Below are 22,880 nucleotides of genomic sequence, written 5' to 3'. Positions count from 1 at the left end.
TTGAGCAGGGAGCCTGATGCGGGGCTCGATCCCAGGACCCCAGGATCATGACCTGAGCCGAAGGCAGACACTTAATGACTGAGCCACCCAGGCACCCCAAGAATTAAATTTCAAAATGAAAGAATTCACTTAAAACCTCCAGCATAATACCTGAGATATAAGACACCTTGATAAATTTTGTTTCTTTTATACCTACAGTGTTGTTCCAGAAATCAGACTTTCCTGGGATTTCAATTTTGAGTCATCTCAATCCACATCTCCTGCCTCTTGGAATTATGTCCCAAGCAAACCCATTTTCTGAAGTGACCTCTTCCTAAATCTGCCTCAAGAGAAATAGTGCCTGGCCGTGATCCTGGCCTTCTAGTTGCCTGGACTGAAGATCCTAACCTGTCATTTAACCTACAGTGTGACGGCCTCCCAGTTTTCAGATGGTAAGAACTTGTGGGACACTTAATCTCAAAGGGAATCTGGTCCAGTTTCACCAGGACAAAAAAGAGGAGCTGAGTACTGTGCTAACTAATCCAGGACATTTGGTCACCTTATCACTTTAACCCATTAATTTGTTTACCAAGTGACTATCACCAGGTAGTTTTTTTGGCTATTTTAGCCCTACTTCTCTTCTAAGGAACTCCTCAAACCTTCAGCTTGAGAAATGCTGGATTATTTGAAGTAGGGACCAATGACAGATATTATTTTTATTAAAAGTAAAATAAAATGGCACACTTAGAACCAAGAGATTACTGATTTTGAAAAACGCAGAAAACAAAAGAGAAACGAAAGACATGGTTGGAGGTAAGGGAGGAGTAGAGTAACAATTGGGGGATTATTATGCTATAGTTGTGTTACTAAGCAAAAACATAATTGTGGGCAATTAATCATTTCTCTTTATTGAGTCCACATTGTGGTACATATTATTCATTTATTTGTTCAACAAATAGGTATAAAGCACAGACAGCATGCCAGGCAATGAGTAAGGTGCCAAGATTATAATAAGGAATAAAATCAGATTTATTGTCATACAGGAGCTTAAAAACTCAAGTAGCAACTAACAACAGTGGTGAGACATAGAACATATAGAAGGTCCAGGCGTGGCTGTGGAATTCAAAAATGTATGTATGATATGAATGATAAAAATTACGAAAAATTGGAGAGTAGCATCCCCTTTTTAAATGGGCTGGCTGTTACTTAGCTGTAGCTGATTTTTGCCTTTCAAGAATGTGTGGCGTACTGGTTTCAAGAGATACCAGAATTCTGAATTTTTATATGGAATCTATGGCTGAGGAGATATTGGTTCAAAATTTAAAAACAAACAAACCAAAACAAAACTGAGACACCAGTTTGAGATTCTCTCGTTTCCAAACGATTTGTTCCTAGTGAAAGTGTGAATGAGCTCATGGTTTTGAAACAGTAGTAGGTGTAAGAGTATAATTGTTACCTAACCTGCTCAACTTGAATTTTTTTTTTTTTTAAGATTTTTTTTTTTTTTTAATTCATGAGAGACAGAGCGAGAGAGAAAGGCAGAGGGAGAAGCAGGCTCCCAAGGAGCAGGGAGCCCGATGCGGGACTCGATCCCAGGACCCTGAGATCATGACCTGAGCCGAAGGCAGACGTTAACCATCTGAGCCACCCAGGCGCCCTCAACTTGAATTTTAAAGCTATGATGCTGTAGAGGCAGAAGAAGAGGCAGTTAATACAGAATTTGAAACGAATGCCCTAGAATAGCAGTCCAGATTCTCAGAGGGTATATTCAATCATCACTCTAAGTACTTGGTTATAGAAATATAGTATTACATTTCTATATTTATGGTGGGCAGGGCATTGTTACTCTAGCATTCATGAAAAATAGGGTAATGGGAACTGGTAGCACCAGGTGAATGTTGGGGCACGTAAACGGAGTTGTCTGTTTTCAAGAGTGGTTTCTACCAACTGCAGTGGTTTCAGAAAGCCTTCTTTATCCTTAAGATCCTCCTCTCCACCTTGTCAGGTAAGCTCAAATCCTATATTCTGGTAAGGATACCTAAGTTTCTCCATTTACTCTCCTAGTGTTTCAGTCTGTGTTATAGCCTCCTACTCCTACCAGCTGTGCTTAAATACTTATTCTTTGTCATTACTGCTCCAAAGACCCCTACTTACATATATCTCAACCTCATCTGAATTTCTTCAGAATTTATGCTCTATATCATTCAACTTAACCTTTAATCAGCTATTATACTGTCATTTAAATGTATCATATATATGTGTATATATATCTAAAGTAAATGAACCAGAATATAATTTATGAGGGCAGGCACTGTAATTTATATTTATCTTAAATTCCCCGAGAGAGTTTAAGATCCCCAAGATCACCTTCTTGGTGATTTGCTAGAAGGACTCATAGGACTCAGAATATAGTCATACTTACAGCTATGATTTATTACAGCAAAAGGATACAAAGCAAAATTAGCAAAGGGAAAAGGCACATGGGGCAAAGTCTGGAGAAAACTAAGTGCCAGCTTCCAAGAATCTTCTCTCAGTAGAGTCACACAGGACACGTTTAATTCCTCCAGCAATGAGTTCTGACAACATGTGTGTAATACTGTCTACCACGACTCTCATCACAAACTCAGTGCTTGGGTTTTTACTGGGGCTGATCATGTAGGCACCCTCTGACTAAGATATACCAAAATTCCAAACTCCTAGAAGGAAAGCAGGTGTTTAAAAGAAACCATAGTGTTTGCACAAACAGTTTAAGCCACTCTCATCATTTAGGGAAAGTTTTGTATTTGTGTAGGGAACTGTTTATCATTCAAATTCCCAGATACCAACCAACCTTGCAAGCAGGACTTTCTAAGGACAGCAGTCTCAGGCTGCTCTGTTAACTCTTTTCTGCACACCACCCACAAATACTTGGGTGAAGGGGAGGGTGAACTGGAAGATTTTTCTTTTAATACTATCATACAACTGATTAGACTCATTACTCACATAAATATTCTTCCCCGATCCTGCATGTGTTATGTAGAATAAACTACATATTTTCCAATTACAGAAAACTTACCTAAATATTTTTACCCTTTTTATTTTATTTTATTATTTATTTATTCATTCATTCATTTATTTAAGGGCTTGAGAGCATGCAAATGGGATGGGGGGGGAGGGGAGAGGGAAAGGGAGAGAGAATCTTAAGCAGGCTCCATGCCCAGCATGAGCCCAATAGGAGACTCGATCCCACTACCCTGAGATCATGACCTGAGCTGAAATCAAGAGTTGGATGCTTAACTGACTGAGCCACCCAGGTGCCCCTACCTTTTTTATTTTAAAGCAAATTCATACTTTTGGGAAAAAAAGTTCAAGCAATACACAAATTTGGAAAAAGCAAAGACTTTCCCTCAACATTTTCCTTCTTAATATTTTGTTGTATATCTCTCCAGGCTTTTTGTTATGCACATACAAATATATACATGCAAAAACAGATTCTTACTAGAGAGACTTTCCTACAACATGCATTTTTTCACATAAAATTATGCAGCAAATGTTTTTCATACCAGTATCTATAGATCTTTTTCAATTTTTTTCAGTGGTTACACAGTAGTCCATTGTATTGAGATATCATAATTTAACCTATTCCCAATATTTTCCTACTGCTGTCCATAAAAACTATGGTATGATAAGTTCCTTCTATTCATACATTTTTGTATTTCTATGGGATAAAGTCCTAGAAGGAGAAATGCTGTGTCAAAGTGAAAATTCTGTTTTAGTTTATCCCTTTTATGATAAGTTGTATTAAACTCTTTGCATAACATGCAGTAGCGAATTTATTTATTTATTTTTGAGAAAGAGAGAGAATGGGGAGGGGCAGAGGGAGAAGGAGAGAGAATCCTAAGCCCCTTGAGTCATGGGGCTCAATCTCACAACCATGAGATAATGACCTGTGCTGAAATCAAGAGTTGGGTACTTAACTGACTGAGCCACCTAGGTGCCCCAACAGTGAATATTTTTTGATGGACTATTCAGCATCCATTCCCTTTCTTTCCCTTTCCGACCCATTCTAAGGTTTTCTCTTGTAGAACCAATCCTCTCCCATTACCTGGTGTTCATACAGTTCGGGTGGGACCAACTACTACCAGGTCACATCCTTGTCATTGTTCAGGAATGGGCAGTCATTCAGCTCTGTGCTAGTCAACACATGACACCCACCTTATCAAAATAACTGATTCAAGATGGACAGATCAAAGCAAAGTTCAGACTTTTGGTACATGGGTAGACCTAAGAGAAGTGATGCTTTCTGTCTCTGAATATGAAAAAGAAAGCATGTTGTCCTGAGTACTTCTAGCAATGATCTCTTCACCATGAGAAAGCAGCCTGAGAATGAAGCTGATATATAGAGATGAAGGTGAGAAAACTGTAGAGAAACAGTATAAAAGCCACAACTAAACCTTGTTAGATACCCCCTTTACTACTGGGATTTTCAGTTGTTACTCAAAAAGTCTTAGTTGTTGTTTAACAAACTGGAGTTGGGATTTGTTACTGGAATCCCAAAGCATATTAACTGATATATTTGTCCTCTATTTATGCATAGCCAGGAGCACAACCTTTGGAATTAGGTGGATCTGGGTTGAAATTTCATCTAGCCATAGGGTGCGTGGGTGGCTCAGTTGGTTAAGCATCTGCCTTTGGTTCAGGTCATGATCCCAGGGTCCTGGGATTGAGCCCCACATCAGGCTCCCTGCTCAGTGGGGAGCCTGCTTCTACCTCTGCCTCTCCGCCTGGCTTGTGCTCTCTCACTCTCTCTCTCAAATAAATAAAATCTTAAAAAAAATTTTTTTTTCAACTAGCCATATAAGTATGTGACATTATGTTACAATTTTCTTTTCTTTTTTTTTTAAGTAGGCTCCATGCCCAGTGTGGAGCCCAACCTGGGGCTTGAACTCACGACCCTGAGATCAAGACCTGAGCTGAGATCAAGAGTCGGACACTTAACTGACTGAGCCACCTAGGCGCCCTGACAATTTTCTGAATCAATTTTTATCATCTTATTTTATGGGGATAATTATATCTACCTTACAAGGGGATTACAGTATTATGTGGTAGAATATGTAAATCACTTCACAAGGTACCTGAACCTAGTTGGGCTTCTTTTTTTTTTTTTTTAAAGATTTTATTTATTTATTTGAGAGAGAGAGAATGAGAGACAGAGAGCACGAGAGGGAAGAGGGTCAGAGGGAGAAGCAGACCCCCCGCTGAGCAGGGAGCCCGATGTGGGACTCGATCCCGGGACTCCAGGATCACGACCTGAGCTGAAGGCAGTCGCTTAACCAACTGAGCCACCCAGGCGCCCCCCTAGTTGGGCTTCTAATTCAATTTTTGTTCTGCACTCTCTCATATATGAATACATCAGCAATGCATTCTGATAATGATACTATAAAGAAAAACACTTTACACAATAATCTGATATTAAAATTAGGTGGCATAACTACCAATTTCTATTTTGGTGCCGATATTTGTCTTTAAGAAAAGGTTTCAGGGTGTCTGGCTGGCTCAGTCAGTAGAGTATGTGATTCTTGATCTTGGGGTCCTGAGTTCTAGCCCCTTGTTGGGTGTAGAGATTACAAAAAAAAAAAAAAAAGAGAGAGACAGAGAGAGAGATGGTTTCAACATAAATTAACAGGAATGGCTCTGGGTATCTTAAAATTAAAAGATATCAGGGGTGCCTGGGTGGCTCAGTTGGTTAAGTGTCCAATGATCCAGGGGTCATGGGATTGAGCCTCCTGCCTGGCTCCCTGCTCAGCTGGGAGTCTACTCAGCTCCTTCTCCCTCTGCCCCTCCTCTGGCTCATGTATGCACTCTCTCTCTCTGGAATAAATATATAAATCTTAAAAAAAATAAAAGATACCCAAGTTATATATTATACTTATTACTTATTACCCATGACCTATTTATAAACATACATTTAAGTTATTTGGATTCTAAAAAGAAAACATAAAGCATATAATCAACACTTTTTTCTTTAAAGATTTTAAGTAATCTCTACATCCAATGTGGGGCTCAATCTCATGACCCCGAGATCAAGAGTCACACACTCTTCCAATGAACCAGCCAGGTGTCCCTAAAATCAACACTTTTAGAAATTGAAAATCATTTAGGAAATTTTGAAAAAAAAATCTAAATATAACCAACCTCTTATGAGAAATGGAAGAAATAAGGGACAATTTAGGGATTGGAATTGTAGTAAGTTTAGCTTTTTTATTACTCTCATTGCTAAGATCACATCTGTATCATAAAAATCCAAACACACTCTATTCATTTAAAAAGCCCATTTGGTGGGGCAGCTGGGTGGCTCAGTTGTTAGGCGTCTGCCTTCGGCTCTGGTCGTGGTCTTGGGGTCCTGGGATCGAGCCCCGCATTGGACTCCCTGCTTCGCGGGAAGCCTGCTTCTCCCTCTCCCACTCCCCCTGCTTGTGTTCCCTCTCTTGCTGTGTCTCTCTTTGTTAGATGAATAAATAAAATTAAAAAAAAATAAAAAGCCCATTTGGCATGTTCTTTGGTATACCAACATTGCTGAGATGATGATAGTGGTAAGCGTGCTTGGGCCTGGGGTTTGGTAGTGGAGACAAGGGAACTATGGGTAGAGTAGTTGTTTTCTTATATCAGCCACCAAAAGATACTTCCTTGGAAAATGATTAACCAAATCTGGAATATATATTTCTAGGCCTTTTTCAGAGGTGGCTGGTGTGCCTCCCCATAGACTGTTCTCAGAGGGCCCATTTACACTCAATAAATTCTATGTATTCTTTTGCAAAGACGTTTATGTATAACTGTGTGATGAATCATGTTCTTTATTTGAGCACTTTCTCACAAATTAATTAAAAGAAAAAAGAATAGGAACAAAAAAGGTAGATTATTATGATAACGAAGCAGTAGTTAGGTACAGATAAAATAGAATGTCTCACTTATATTCATATAGCTTCACACAAAGCAGTTTCATCTATTTTATCTCATTTGATCCTCTTCATGAAGAATTGTTATCCTAATCTATATGTGAAAAAACATGAAGCCCAGAAGAGTTAAATTATTTGCTTACTTCCACATGGTAAACAGTGAAGGAACCAGGTTCTAATACTCATCTAATCCCAAATCAAGTGTTTCTTTACTATATATACTGTATTATTGCTAAATAGGTATTGTCTAATAGTTTAATGTTTTATAAATGGAATTTGCACCAAGTCTATAAAAAGGGGGTCAAGCACAGTTATTTTTCTTTATTATTCTAGATTCTAGAATTCTAGTTCTAGAATCCTAGTTCTAGAATCTATAAACTACTATCTCCCTAAAGCCCTAAGAAAGACAGTTTAGAGTAGTGCTTTGGTGCAAGTGCTTGCCTTCCCTATAAATTCCCTTCTTTTGAAAAAATATTTATTGAATATAAGAAGCAAATATGAAGATGAATATAAGATTTTTGCCTTTGAAGAACTAAAAAATCTAATTGTGTTTAACTGCAAACAATATATAAGGCAGAATGAGGTAAGTGCTGTAATAAAAAGACATAATAGAAGCAGATGAGAGGAGTCCTGAACCAAGTTTGGTATGACAAGTCCAAACAAGAGTTCTTCTCATTCTTTTAATTTATCCCTCTCTAGAGAGTACACATTATTGCAAATTTCTGTCATAATCATAGTTCCCAGGGCCCATCCTCTTCAGAATCTTTAAGTTCGTATAAGAACTCAGCATTCTGCAGTATCTTCAATTAACCTTATACTTCCTATCATTTTCTTGCTAATCCATTTACATCATTTCTAGCTGTCATTTTTCCCCTCCCATCTCTCTTCTGTGATGGCTTGTTCTCTGAATTTTTCAATAAGTTGTAAATGTAAAAAATTTGGTGAAGCTTTTTTGTAAACCACTTTTATAAGTGTTTTCTAGATTGAGAGAAACCTGGTTGATAGTTAATTGTTCTGTGCTGCTCCCTTTGGTAATCATATATGTATGTATCTTACACACACATACATACATAAATTATATATAGCCTTTAGTAGTGTCAGCATATATATCTATATTCAGTTTTGATTATGAATCAAATCCATATATGTTGTGAACCTTATGATGTACTAGGCACTGTGTGAAGTACTAAGTTAAATAAGACAAGGTCCCTGTCTTGAAGAAGCTCAGTCTAGCTTCCCATTTTACTGAAACTGTCAGTACTTAGAAAATATAAATTAGCAGCTCTCAGTTACTTTCTGGATTTGGAAATATTTGAGTGTCTACGATGTATTGGGAAATGTATGAATATATGATAATATAGCAATGCACATAACTATTCTCTTAAGTTTCCCCAAGTATTCTCTAAACTTATTTGCTGTTATTTCCCACTCCTGAAAAGCATTTAATCTTGAGTTAATATATGTACTAGTAAATTTCTATATCTTGTACATATGCATCCACATCTTTCCATCAGTCCTACATGAAAAATCCTCAAAGTGCCATGTTAACTGTCATCAATTACAGTACTAATCAAGTATCCATTACAAAATTAAACTTTAAAAACGTACCCACAAGTCTAGTTCCTAAATAAAAATTTTTAAAGGTTTTATTTATTTATTTGACAGAGAGACACAGCGAGAGAGGGTACACAAGCAGGAGGAGTGGGGAGAGAGAAGCAGGAGAGAGAAGCAGGCTCCCCACTTCAGCAGGGAGCCGAATGCGATGCGGGGCTTGATCCCAGGACCCTAGGATCATGACCTGAGCCGAAGGCAGACACTTCACGACTGAGCCACCCAGGCGCCCCAACAAATTTATTTTAGATCTTTATCTGCTCAGTTTTTGCAGAGTAGCAAAATGAAGTTGTATTCTACCGTTTTCAAAACTTAACGTTATAATCACAAATGTTTCTGTATTTCTAGTCATGACTTTTAATAGCTTACATTCCCTTATATTGATATGACATATTTAGTCTCCAAACATTTAATATGAAGTTTTCAAATTTTCATATTACAAAGTGCTACTACAAATGGGATTGTTGAATTAAAGGTAGGAACTTTAATGAGTGTATCGCCTGTGTTTACATTAAAATAAATGGAATTTATTGTAATTAGAACAATCCTGTTTGCTATTTACGAATAGTACGTAGGAGGCAAATTATCTTTTGTGTTTTTTTACAAATACAATAGTATCAACAGTATCACACTTTGGAAAGCCAGTTGCTTTTTGCTAACTTTGATACAAATGTCAGGTAGCATTAACATCGCATATTCACAGATTTAAGGAATGATCAAAGCTTACCATGAAATCCCCAACATTTCTTCTTCCCCCACCTTTTTAGAGTAAAACACTGACATTCTTTCGTAGACTGCTTAGATTAGGTTTGATTTTTTAATAAGAATCACCCAGCGAAATGGATGATTTCGCTTCCGCGCTGAAGACCTTCCGCAGGAGGTTTCAGGCAGCTCTGCGGGCTGCGCGGGCCGAACCCCTGCCAGCTGCGGTGGTCACTGTGTCTGCAGTTGGGGCGGCGCTTGCCTTGGGTAGGCAGGTTGAAGAACTAGTCTCCCGCAACCTTCGGGGCCAGGTTTCGGCCAGGACACTTTGTTGACCACACAAGGCGATACAGACTCAGGACAGGGTCCCAATCCCTCCCCGCCCCAGACCCACTGAGGAGTTCTGCGCAGGCGCGGCAGTTGTGCGACATCCGTCACTTACGGCCGAAGCGGTTTGTGCTGGGAGTTGGTGGCGCGGTGCAGGGCTCTTAAGAACCAGCGGCTTGGGCGCGGGTAATCAGCTCCCTTTCCCCCCTTCCTCACCTCTTCTAGGTTCTTGGGACAACTGCGGAGCTTCCGGACCTGATGCGGGCGCCCTGTCTTGGACTGTCCCACCTTGCTCCTCTACTGCTCCGGGTGCTCCCGCGCCCAGGTGGGGGTGAGGGGCGGGGTCGGGGGCTGGGCTGGACTCCATCCTGGCATCTTCATGTTGAAATCTCCCGGTTAACTCACGGTTCTTCTTGTTTTCCAAGACTGGTTTCCGGGGATTGTGACTTGCAGGGTCCGCCATGGAGCCAGAGCAGATGCTGGAGGGACAGACGCAGGTACCAGGAGGCCCTGGCTTCAGGGTGGCGGTGTGTAGCAAGAAGGGGTGGCTCACGTCTCAGTGACCTGTGTTTTGTTTTCTAGGTTGCAGAAAACCCTCACTCTGAGTACGGTCTTACAGACAATGTCGAGGTAATTCGCCCGGTTCTTAATGCGTATCTGAACGTCTCTTACGAGCTGGAGAAAACTTGGGATCCATTTTTACTAGGTTGCTTTGCACAAGGGAAAACTTTATCGGCATGAACTAAATAGTATCAAATTATGGGTAGCCTGTTTTATTAGCGGTACTAATACTTCGTGGTATACAGATTCAAATTAGTTTTGAGTCAAGAGGTTGAACTTCTGAAAGTGATAGAAACAAACATGCATTACTAATGGAGACAGTCGTTTTGCTTGGTGGGTATTAATGAATCTGTTGGGATATGTTTTGGAAAAACTGCACATTAAAATTACACCCATTGTCTTTGTAACAGAATAGTGTGCTGGTTGAGTCAATATTTAATAAATGTTGATTTTGCGTTCAGTAGTAGATGCCATTGGAATCTATAACACACGTAATAGACATTGTTTTTGCCTTACACAGTTAAGTCTGAATTCAAAGAACATATGTGAAAAACATACAAAAGAAGATATATTTTCTTAGAGCTTTTTCATATAAGTGCTAGGAGGTTGTTTAAAAGTAGAAGTTGTTTTGTAAATGAATGAATAAATGCTAGGACAAATGAATTAGCCAAAGCTGGGTGGGATATGTTAGGAAAATAGAGGTGTCTGGGAGATGTGTGTGTTTTATTGGGGGACAAAGTGCGGAGACATTGCCAGTGATTAAGCTTAGATAAATGTGGGAAGGAGTATTTCCAAGCAGAGTAATAATAGTAACAGCTGCTAGTATTTCTTTACTTTTACTGTGTGCCAGGTACACTGCTAAGTAATTTGCATGTCTCTTCAGTCCTGTAAAGCTCGGAGAAATTGAGTAATTTGTGTAAGGTCATCAGGAAGTAAGTGGAGGGCCATGTGTTAAAGCCAGGCAGGTTGACATTTTTGTGGTACATTTAAATTGTGTTGATGATCTTGAGTTGCCTGGCATGTGGAATGACCACTCTGTGCCTTATGAAATTGCTAGGAATGTTTCTGGGTTTGATATCTGTATTAAGAAGAGAACTTATTTTCATAATGTAGTCTTTAATTGAACCTGGTGAAGATCCTCTACACCACTTTGTGTTCTATTTATTTAAGAAACTTTTTTATAGACATCAGCAGTCTTTTTTTCTTTTTTATTTATTTTTATTTTTTAAAGATTTTATTTATTTGACAGAGAGTGAGACAGTGAGAGAGGGAACATAGGCAAGGGGAGTGGGAGAGGGAGAAGCAGGCTTCCCACCAAGCAGGGAGCTCGCGGGAGCTCGACTTGGGGCTTGATCCCAGGACTCTGGGATCATGACCTGAGCCAAAAGCAGATGCCTAACGACTAAGCCACCCAGACGCCTCATCAGCAGTCTGATGGTGCTTGTATATGAAGGCAGAGTCATAATACATTAGAGCAGTGATTCCCAAAGGCTTTCTTTCAAGTCCTCAGACCAATTTCCATGGTAAAGTGAGAAAAAAATGAGAGGAGGGAGTGTTTGATAATGACACATTATTTGGTGATTGGTCTTCCTGCTTCTATAATTTTAAAATGCCCATTCTTTGTGAATTAATGGTGGTAGTAAAATAATAGTTTATTTATTCGTAAGTTTTTACTTGGCAAAATAGAGTTAACATCCCTATATCAGTCCCTTTGTTCATAGTGTAATTTTTAATTTGTTGTGGTATTTGAAAACCTGAAAACCACTACTCTATAGATGATACTTTTTCTCTTATTCCGTTTTATTTCCTTTATTGGCTTATAAGTTATAATTTCTTTTTAGGTGCTTGCTTTACGGTTTATAGCATGCAAGTCTAACTTCACAATTTACCTTCAAGTGGTATTATTTCTTTTTGTGTATAGTATAAAAACCTTACAACAAGGGCGCCTGGGTGGCTCATTAGGTTGAGGGTGGCTCAGTCGGTTGAGCGTCGGACTCTTGGTTTCAGCTTAGGTCATGATCTCTTGGGTTGTGGGATCCAGCCCCCGGTCGGGCTCCTTGTTCAGCAGGGAGTCCGCTTGAAGGATTCTCTTCCTCTGCCCTTCCCCCTGCTCGTTCTCTCTCTTAAAATAAATAAATAAATCAATCTTAAAAAAAACACAAACAGAAACCACCAAACTTACAACAGTATTCTCCCATTTTCTCTCAACTGGCCTTTGTACTGTTGTTACATATTTTACTTCTACTTATGTTATAAATTCTGTAGTTCATTATTTTTATTTTTTCTTTAAAAGGTTAATTATCTTTAAAGAGATTTAAACAATAAGAGAAAGGAATATTTCACATTTACCCACATATGTACCATTTACCATATTTGCCATCTTGACTCTTCATTCTTTTTTTTTTTTAATTAAGATTTTATTTATTTGACAGTGAGAGTGAGAGCATGTGCTCGCAAGCAGGGGGAGCAGCAGAGGGAGAGGGAGAAGCAAGCTCTCTGCTGAGCAGGGAGCTCAATGTGGGGCTTGATCCTGGAACGCCAGGATCATGACCAGAGCCAAAGGCAGATGCTTAACTGACTGAGCTACCCAGATGCCCCTTGACTCTGCATTCTTTTGTGTAGATCCAGATTTCCTTCTGCCTTAAGGGCTTCTTTTAACATTTCTTGTAGTATAGGTCTGCTGGTAAGGAATTCTTCAAGCTTTTGAATGTCTGAAAAAGTCATTATTTTGTCCTTTTTTTTTTTTTTTTTTAAATATTTTTTTTTTTTTTAAAGATTTTATTTATTTATTTGAGAGAGAGAGAATGAGAGACAGAGAGCACAAGAGGGAAGAGGGCAGAGGGAGAAGCAGACCCCCTGCTCAGCAGGGAGCCTGATGCGGGACTCGATCCCGGGACTCCAGGATCATGACCTGAGCTGAAGGCAGTCGCTTAACCAACTGAGCCACCCAGGCGCCCTTTGGTCTTTATTCTTGAGATATTTTTGCTGGGTATAGATTTGCTCCACCGTCTTTTTGGCTGACACTGTTTCTGACAGGAAATCTGCAGTCACTTCTTTCTTTGCTTCTTCATACTTAATGTGTCTTCTTTTGGTGCTTTTACGATTTTATTACAGCTTTTAAATAATTCGATTATGGTATGTCTTCGTGTAGGTTTTTAAAAAAAATACGCATCTTTTGCTCAGGATTCATCGAGTTTCTTGGATCTATGTGTTTAGAATTTTCATGAAATTTGGAAAAATTTCAGCCATTATTTCTTCAAATTTTTTTTTTTAAAGATTTTATTTATTTATTTATTTATTCATGAGAGACAGAGAGAGAGACAGAGGCAGAGGGAGAAGCAGGCTCCCCGCGGAGCAGGGAGCCCGATGCGGGACTCGATCCCAGGACCCTGGGATCATGACCTGAGCTGAAGGCAGACGCTTAACCGACTGAGCCACCCGGGCGTCCCTCTTCAAATATTTTTAAGTACTCTTTAAACTTATATTTTCCTCTCCCTTCTGAAGGTGTGGAAGATGTTATAATAACTGGTTAATGGGGACGCCTGGGTGGCTCAGTCGGTTAAGCGGCTCCCTTTGGCTCAGGTCAAGATCCCAGGGCTCTGAGATCAAGTCCCGCATCGGGCTTCTTGCTCAGCAGGGAGCCTGCTTCTCCCTCTGCCTGCAGCTCCCCCTGCTTGTGCTCTTGCTCATTCTCTCTCGCCCACTCTCTCTCTCTCTAGCCAATAAATAAATAAAATCTTAAAAAAAAACCAAAACTGGTTAATGGCATTGCCTGTTCTATCATCTGTATCATTTCTGGGTCTATTCTGTGAATTGAATTTTTTCCTCATTATGGGTAGCATATCCTGCTTCTTTGCCTGCATGATGATTTCTTTTTGGAGGCTGGGCATTGTGCATTTTACCTTGTTGGGTACTGGTTATTTTTGTATTCCTTCAAACATTCTTTTTTTTTTTAAGATTTTTTTTTTCATTTGAGAGAGAGAGAGAGAGAGCACGAGAAGGGGGTGGGTCAGAGGGAGAAGCAGACTCCCTACTGAGCAGGGAGCCTGACTCGGGACGCCATCCTGGGACTCCAGGATCATGACCTGAGCCGTAAGGCAGTCGCTCAACCAACTGAGCCACCCAGGCACCCCCCTTCAAACATTCTTGAGCTTTGTTCTAGGACACACTTAAGTTACTGAGAAACAATTTGATTCTTTTGAGGTTTGCTTTAAGCTTTGTTAGGTAGAACAAGACCAGCCTTTAATTTAGGCCTAATATCCTCCTCTTTCATCTTCCCCAGTGCTCCATGTATTACCCAGTTTTCCAATTTTGGGTCACAGGAACATGAACTATTCCTGGCCTTGTATGAGCTGCAGGGATTATGTCTCCTGCTCTTTCCAGGTGTTTTTTTCCTTGGCCTTGGGTAATTTACTGTTATGCATGCACTGATCTCTTTAGTCTCTTTCTGCACATCTCTCTCCTCTCCATGCACTCTGCAGTACTCTGTCCTGCAAATTCTAGTTGTCTTGATCTCCCTGAAGTTTCAAGTCTGGCTTCTCAGCTCAGGGAGACTGCTGGGCTCTGCTTTTCTCTCTGCATTGCCTCCTATAAGTTTTCTAGGCAGGAAGCAGTAAGCTGGGACAATCCTAGAGCTCCCCTTATTTTTTTCCCATTTTTTGTGATCATTGTTGTATACCATTAACACCTTTTACCTTTTGAGGGGGGTAATTTATATATATATTTTTAGATTAATTCAGGATTTGGGCTTAAGCATGGAAGTTGGCACATAGTAGATATTCATTAAATATTTGAATGAAAAGGGGTGCCTGGGTGGCTCAGTCATTAAGCGTCTGCCTTCGGCTCAGGTTGTGATCCCAGAGTCCTGGGATCGAGCCCCCGCATCGGGCTCCCTGCTCGGCGGGAAGCCTGCTTCTCCCTCTCCCACTCCCCCTGCTTGTGTTCCCTCTCTCGCTGTGTCTCTCTCTGTCAAATAAATAAAATCTTTAAAAAAATTTTTTTTGAATAAAAAAATGAGGATTTGGTCAAGGGGTTTATTATAAGATCTATAGGAGTTGTTCAGGTGTTGCTCTTTCTTATTGAAGGCATTGGAATGTCATGTAACTGACTAGTTTTTGTCATATATGGGTATTATCTGTTGAAATTTACCAAGGAGCAATAAATTTGTTAATCCATGAGCAAGTAAATAACTATTTTACCATTAGTTAAGTATAGAGCATTATTGTCTTGTCTCAAAATAAGATGGAAAATGAGCGAACTTAGAGTAGTTGGCAGACATAGTTGTGGGAACTATCTTTGGAAACCATGGTATATATATATACACATTTTAGACATATGATTAAAGTTTTTTTATCACTTTTTATAAAATAAAATTGTCTAAAAAATTAAGTCTAGCGGATGTTTGTTTGTTGTTGTTGACTCATTTATATCCAGTTTGAGTATGATTGAAGTTAAAGTTGAGGGTTTTTTAGTGATTTTATTTTTAAGTAATCTCTTCACCCAATGTGGGGCTCAAACCCACAACCCCTAGATCAAGAGTTGCACGCTCCACCAGCTGAACGAGCCAGGTGCCCTGAAAGTTCATTTATTTTATTTTATTTTTAAAAATTTATTCATTTGAGAGAGAGTGAGGGAGCACAAGCAAGGGGAGGGTTACAGAGAGAAGGAGAAGCAGACTCCCCATTGAGCGGGGAGCCTGATGTGGGGCTCAATCCCAGGACCCTAGGACCATGACCTGAGCCGAAGGCAGATGCTTAGTCACTTAGCCGGCTGAGCCACCCAGGCGCCCCCAAAAGTTCATTTAAATGAAAATGTTCTTAATAATATTTTGCCTTTTAGATAGGCACTTATTTCTAAGTTTCTAAAATGGTTGATTTGTGGGCGCCTGGGTGGCTCGGTTGGTTAAGCGACTGCCTTCGGCTCAGGTCATGATCCTGGAGTCCCTGGATCAAGTCCCGCATCAGGCTCTCTGCTCGGCAGGGAGCCTGCTTCTCCCTCTGACCCTTCCCCCTCTCATGTGCTCTCTCTTTCTCTCTCATTCTCTCTGTCTCAAATAAATAAATAAAATCTTTAAAAAAAAAATGGTTGATTTGTAAAAGAATGCAAAGTTTTTCAGTAAAGCCGTGTTTGATGCTCTGGATGTTAGATGAATATATGTCAAAGACCTAAAATTTGGGGGTTCTTAGGAGTAGAAAGTATAAGTTGTTTCTTAAACATCATTTAAATATCACATTAATCATCTTTTCCATATTAGTAATTCCCCCATTTTTTGGCCTTCGTTTACTTAATATTTTTTCTTGATTCTGTTCACTTTTAAAAATCACGAATGCATTTCTTTAAAAAAGAAACAAAGGGAAAAGCATTCTAATTTTGATAGAGGATAACCATAAAAATGAAAACAGTGAATATAAAATGGTGGTAAAAAAATTTTAGCTATATTCTGTTGCCATTGGAAAGCTCTGAGCCTGAAGCCTGCTCTCTGTTAAGAAGAGAGTTTAGCAAATGTTACAGAAGTGTTACAGACCTTTAGTACCAAAGTGAGTCTTTGTCCTTGATACTGTGATGAAAAAATTGAAACAGGTCTAGCTTTCTCAGTGTGGTTCAGTGCTACTTAGTGTCCTGTCCAGATTTTTGAAGCATAGTGTAAGAAGGTATTCTTATGAAAAAAAGAGAAAGCACTTGTATTTACTCCTAAACAGGCAAAAAGAAAGGGAGAAAGAGTAGGATCAGGAGATACTGGGGTGTGTGGCTTATTCAGTCGGTAGAGTATGTAGTGCTTGATCTCAGGCTCCTGAGTTCAAGCCCCACATTGGGTGTGGAGCCTACTTAATTAAAATAAGTAAATAAAAGAATGAGATACTATGTTGCCTTCAGAGAGAAAAAGTTTAAATGGAATTTCGAGACTGGTCTGATTTTATTTTGGCAGAGAGATTTGCTGTTCAATATCAGCTCTCTAGTCATTGATTTGTCTTTTCTATTAGTGTCATATTTCCATTAATTTTTGTTTACCACTCAAAATAATCTAGTTATTTGTAATATACATGCATGTTTTTTGAATCTACTAGAGGATAGTAGACAATGAGAAGATGAATGCAGAAAAGTCATCAAAACAGAAAGTGGATCTCCAGTCTTTGCCAACTCGTGCCTACCTGGATCAGACAGTTGTGCCTATTTTATTACAGGGACTTGCTGTGCTTGCAAAAGAAAGGTAAGATAATAGTGTCTGCAAATGGAGTTACCAGAGAAAGCTAAATAAAGACTTCCCTAATTGAAATATCACTAGTTTAAAAAAAAGAGAAAAAAAGGAATATTAGTTGTGTTATTTATAAAATTTAAGAAATTTGTGGATATTAGAGTTAAAAAAAAGTAAGTCAGCCATAATATCATCCATTCAGACACTTTCATTTCTCTCTTCTAGTGTTAGATCATCTGCATATTTGTAAAGCTTTGTAATCATGGTATACATGTAATTTTATATGTCCTTTGTACTTAATATTATAACATAAAACTTTTTCCATATCTCTGCATAGCCTTTGTGATTATAATTTAATTATAACAATACCACAATTAATTTAGCCATTTTCTCGTTGTTGAACTCTTAGGTCCAATTTCCTTTGTTAATCTAGGTTAGCAGGCAATTTATATGTTTTCATGCCTCTTTTGACTTTGTTTAATTACTTTTTTAAAGATTTTATTTATTAATTTGACAGAGACAGCGAGAGAGGGAACACTGCAGGGGGAGTGGGAGAGGGAGAAGCAGGCTCCCCGCTGAGCAGGGAGCCCGATGCGGGGCTCGATCCCAGGACCCTGGGATCATGACCTGAGCCGAAGGCAGATGCCTAACGACTGAGCCACCCAGGCACCCCTTTAATTACTTTCTTAGGATAAATTTCCAAGAGTTGATTTGCTAGTTTGAGGAACATGACTATTACAGTGTTTGACACATAAAAACACTTTTCTGTCCAAAAGTTTATCCTTAAATTTCTCCCACTATCATAACATCAACAGCATCAGTATTATTATAAACTTTTCTTGCCAAGCTCTTTTGATTTGTATTTCTTTGTTAGCAACATTACAGTTTTTTTCTGTACATGTTTTTTCCTTATGATTCTACCTAAGTTTTTTTGTATAAGCAAATCCAATAAGAAAAATATTGGTTATGTGTATAAAATAGAATTTGTTTATGACTGCAGGATATGTCTTGGCTCTAATACTGTCAATTAAAATATGGGCATCTTTTATATATTTTTTGGTTCTTTATCTACAGAAGGTCGATACAGGGGAATTATGAATATTGCTTTAAATGCTGGAAGGAAAAATTTGAAGTTTTAAAGTAACATGCTATTAGTAAATACACTTTTTAAGTAAGGAATTCTGGCAAAATTATTCATGAAATGAATCATAAATATTATGTGAAAAATTGTTTATGTCTAGGCAGTTCAAAAGACTGTTTAAAATGCTAAGGGAATGTTTTGAGATCATTGTAAATTAATTCTAAATATGCCTTTTCTTTCTTTTTTTTTTTTTCTAGATTTTATTTATTTTTCAACAGAGAGAGAGAGACAGCGAGAAAGGGAACACAAGCGGGGGGGAGAGGGAGGGGGAGAAGCAGGCCTCCCGCCGAGCAGGGAGCCAGATGTGGGGCTCGATCCCAGGACCCTGGGACCACGACCCGAGCTGAAGGCAGACACTCAATGACTGAGCCACCCAGGCGCCCCTAAATATGCCTTTTCATAGTAGGATTTTAAATAGCTGATTCCCCCAACTTTTCATCTTTCAACTTGTTTTCTCAGCAAGAATAATTTATGGAAAAGTGATAAATATGACTATATCTTTTGTTAACATTTTTCCTAGTTTTATTGAGAAATAATTGACATATATCAACTGTATAAGCCTAAGGCATATAGCATAGTGGTTTGATTTACATATATTGTGAAATGATAACCACAGTGGGTTTAGTTAACATCCATCATCTTACACAGATGCAATAAAAAGGAAAAAAGAAATAAAAAGAAATTCTCCTTGTGATGACAACTCTTAGGTCCTTCCCTCAACAACTTTGCTGTCTGTCACACAGCAGTGTTAGCTGTGGTCATTGTAGCGTACATCATAGCCCTGGTGCTTACTCGTCTTGGAACTGGAAGTGTGTTCCTTTTGACCACCTTCCTCCAGTTCCTCATTCTCCCACCACTTAATTTTTTTTTTAAAGATCTTATTTATTTATTTGACAGAGCTAGAGAGAGAGAGAGAAAGCACAAGTAGGCAGAGCAGTAGGCAGAGGGAGAGGGAGAAGCAGGCTTCTGTTGACCAGAGACCCAGGACCCTGGGATCATGACCTGAGCCAAAGGCCAATGCTTAACCGAATGAGCCACCCAGATGCCCTTACTACCTCTTGATTTTAAAATATGTTTAACTTCTCAGTTGCACTGTGTGGTAGCAATATTAGAACTATTAGTGATTTAAGTATTTGAAGTAAAATAGAGGTGCCTTTTTTTTCTTTTTTTTTAAAGATTTTATTTACTTGTCAGAGAGAGAAAGAGAGACAGGGCACAAGCAGGGGGAGCGGCAGGCAGAGGGAGAAGCAGGCTCCCTGCTGAGCAAGGAGCCCAGTGTGGGACTTGATCCCAGTACCCTGGGATCATGACCTGAGCCAAAGGCAGACGCTTAACTGACCGAGCTACCCAGGCATCCCTAGAGGTGCCTTTTTAAAAAGAAACATACCAGTACTTGTCCAAATGAATATTGAATCCTTTGATTAGTTTTTCGGGTGTTGATCCACTTGTCTCAGTGATGCTACAGCCATTTTCCCATATTGTTTTTGTACTCTTATTGAAGGGTAATACCTGCGGAAAAATTGTGCGTATCATAGGTGTATGGTTTGATGAATTTTCAGAATCTAGACATATCCACATAACTTGCACTCAGATCAAGAAATGAATACTGTCAGGACCCCAGAATTCTCCCTCATGACCCCTTTAAGTCATTATCCCCCCTGGGTAATCGTCATCCCATTGTCAAAAATTACATTTTTGAAACTTGTGTTTTAGAATTGTGTTTATAACCAGATTTAAGCCATACCAAACTTTCAGTCTCTTTTAACTATGTTGTTGACTAACTTACTTGCCTGTTTTACTTAACTGTATTTACCACAAATAGCCTTTGAGTATAAAATGAAAATTAATCTGAAAAAGATGTGTTTCTGTTATGGAACAATACATTTAAGTTAATACACTTAGAATATAAATTTCTAAATTTTGGATTTCTTTTCCCTTACAGACCACCAAATCCCATTGAATTTCTAGCATCATATCTTTTAAAAAACAAGGCACAGTTTGAAGATCGAAACTGACTTATTGGGAAGAACAGAAAAATTTGGTTTCTACTGTAGATTTACATGATTAAGAGGCAGCTTTAATTGCCATGATTTTCCCCCCTTTTTGGAAGTATAAGAACCTTCAGGACAACAGAACTTATTTCCGGAATTACAGAAGAAAACATATATCCCTTATTTTGATTTAATCACCATACTTATTTAATGAGTGTATTCTGTGCAATTTTTTCTCAGATTGTCTTTAACTTTGTTTTTAAAATGACCTTCAAAATAAACTGTTAAAGCGTCATTATTTGAAAGTAGTTTTTGTTTTATATGACAAATATTTTATATGGTTCAGTTATTTTCATGAATTGCTTCTTTCTTGGGTCTTAGAATGCTGCAGAATTTTACAACAGCATGAATATACATCAGAGTCAAGTTCAACCTAAAAAAAAATCTCAGCCAGTTTTTCTTGGACCTCTTGGAGGGTGGGATCTGGGCATTTTCAGTTTTTAACATCACAGGTGACTAATGAACAATGAAGTTGCAGTATTGATATAAGCATTGTGGAGGGTGTGCAATATCCTTCATTGCTATAAACCTTTACGGTAGTAATATAATAATAGCTGTCTTTTATTGCAATTCTATGTATCAGGCATAAGTACTATTTTACTTAAATTATCTTTAATATAGCAACTCTACAAAGTAGATATTGTTATTCCCATTTTGCAGATGAGGAAACATTTGGAGAGGTTAAGTGACTTGTTCAAGACCACACTGCTGGTAAGTGCTTGAATGGCATTCAAACCCAGTTCTGAATCTGTTGCTGATAGCTATGTGAGAAGTACTTGTGCGAGTTCACATCCTTGCTTCTTTTGGCAATAAAAAACATCAGCCAGTCCTTTTTTGGGGGTCTGCTCACTTTGTCCTGTATGAAAAAATTAAGATAACTCATTAGCTCAGAAAAAAGAAAACTGTCTGAAGAAAGCCAGGCAGGAAGCATATTAAGAGAAGCGGTTCTCGGTGGGGAATGACTTTGCCCTCTCACTCCAGAGGACATGGCAGCGTCTAGAAACATTTTGGGTGTCACTACTGTAGTAAGGTGGAGTTCTACTGGCATCTAGTGGGTAATGTCCAGGAATGCTGCTAAATATTTTAGAATACACAGGACAACCTGCATGCCCCACCCACTCAAAAGAATTATCCAGTTCAAAATATCAGTCAGTGCTAAGGTTGGAGAAACCCTGTTTTGGGGGTACCTGGCTGGCTCAGTTGGTAGCAGGCAACTCTTGATCTCAGGATCATGAGTTTGAGCCCCACATTGGGCATAGAGTTTACTTAAAAAAAAAAGAAAGAAACCCTGGGGCGACTGGGTGGCTCAGTCGTTGAGCATCTGCCTTCGGCTCAGGTCATGGTCCCAGGGTCCTGGGATTGAGCCCCGCGTCAGGCTCCCTGCTCCGCGGGGGGCCTGCTTCTCCCTCTCCCACTCCCCCTGCTTGTGTTCCCTCTCTCACTGTGTCTCTGTCAAATAAATAAAATCTTAAAAAAAAAAAAAAAAGACACATTAAAGATGTGTGTCCAAGCTAAACATGTGAAGGCAAAATTGAGGTATGAGGTATGCTGATGAGGTATGTCTTAGAGTTCCTTTAATACAGGAAAAGCTTATTTCAGTAGGAGTGATGCATGTGGGGAGGGGACATGGTTTTGATTTAAAATTGCAGATCTATATAATTTGCATAGGAAAAACCTGCAAAGATTGGGATCTCTTGTTTATAAAGTAGTTTCCACAAATACTAATTCCATCAGATGCATTTTGGTTATTTGGCTAACTCCTACATTAATCTGCCCAAGTCTTTTTTGTGATATTTTAACATTTGATTAAGTACTAATTGGGTAATTTTTTATTAAAGCATCAATAGTTTATCATCTTACAGCAGTTCTTCATCCATGATTCACATCAGAGCCACTTGGGAAACTTTTCATATATATTTCATATATAAAGAGCCCTGGAGAGCCTGATTAAATTGTGATAGAGCCTGGCTTCTAAATTTGACAAAAACTCTTTAAGGCATTCCGATAGACCCCTCTGTTTAAGACCACTTAGAAGTAATGTAGTACTCAGCCTAGTGCTACATTACTTCTAGTGTTCTATTGAATTGTCTTTGAGTTGGGGCTTAAATTACTCAATCTTGAAATTGATACTTTTTAAAGTAACAGCTGAGAATAGGTGTATCTTTTGCTGGCAGTACACATGCTACTTAACCGAACACTTATGTGCTAGGCACCATGCTAAATACATGAATTGTATAATCCTCAAAGCCCTGTGAGGTACGTTTAATTTTAATACCTCATTTTTAGATGAGAAAAGTGAGATTTTGTTAAGTTGCTCAAGGTTATAGGGGAAATAACTTTGGGGCAGGGATTCAAAGCCAGCGTAACGCTCTATTACTTTT

The 22,880-nt window shown here is 38.9% G+C and overlaps 1 protein-coding gene across 3 annotated transcripts; it reads left to right on the top strand.

Moving 5' to 3' along the window:
* The first annotated feature begins 1,642 nt into the window (after positions 1-1,642).
* Positions 1,643-20,734, top strand: DPY30 (dpy-30 histone methyltransferase complex regulatory subunit). 3 transcript variants are annotated; one of them, XM_021697350.1, is made up of 5 exons: positions 1,643-1,984; positions 9,980-10,051; positions 10,137-10,184; positions 17,180-17,322; positions 20,391-20,734. In XM_021697350.1, the coding sequence occupies exons 2-5, from the start codon at positions 10,016-10,018 to the stop codon at positions 20,461-20,463; spliced, it is 300 nt and encodes a 99-aa protein (XP_021553025.1). In that variant the 5' UTR covers positions 1,643-1,984; positions 9,980-10,015; the 3' UTR covers positions 20,464-20,734. The 3 variants fall into 3 exon arrangements, with proteins under 3 accessions (XP_021553025.1, XP_021553023.1, XP_021553024.1); XM_021697348.1 differs by lacking the exon at positions 1,643-1,984 and adding an exon at positions 9,634-9,740; XM_021697349.1 differs by lacking the exon at positions 1,643-1,984 and adding an exon at positions 9,668-9,879.
* The last annotated feature ends 2,146 nt before the right edge of the window (positions 20,735-22,880 follow it).

Source organism: Neomonachus schauinslandi, chromosome 10 (genome assembly GCF_002201575.2).
Source record: "Neomonachus schauinslandi chromosome 10, ASM220157v2, whole genome shotgun sequence".
NCBI lineage: Eukaryota > Metazoa > Chordata > Mammalia > Carnivora > Phocidae > Neomonachus > Neomonachus schauinslandi.
This window is presented reverse-complemented; position numbering and strand designations above follow the sequence as displayed.

Coding starts and splice junctions, on each gene's coding strand:
- DPY30 (XM_021697350.1), top strand. CDS start 10,016: ATGGAGCCAGAGCAGATGCTGGAGGGACAGACGCAG. Junction 10,185..17,179: donor GTCTTACAGACAATGTCGAG/GTAATTCGCCCG, acceptor TGAATCTACTAG/AGGATAGTAGACAATGAGAA. Junction 17,323..20,390: donor GCTGTGCTTGCAAAAGAAAG/GTAAGATAATAG, acceptor TTTCCCTTACAG/ACCACCAAATCCCATTGAAT.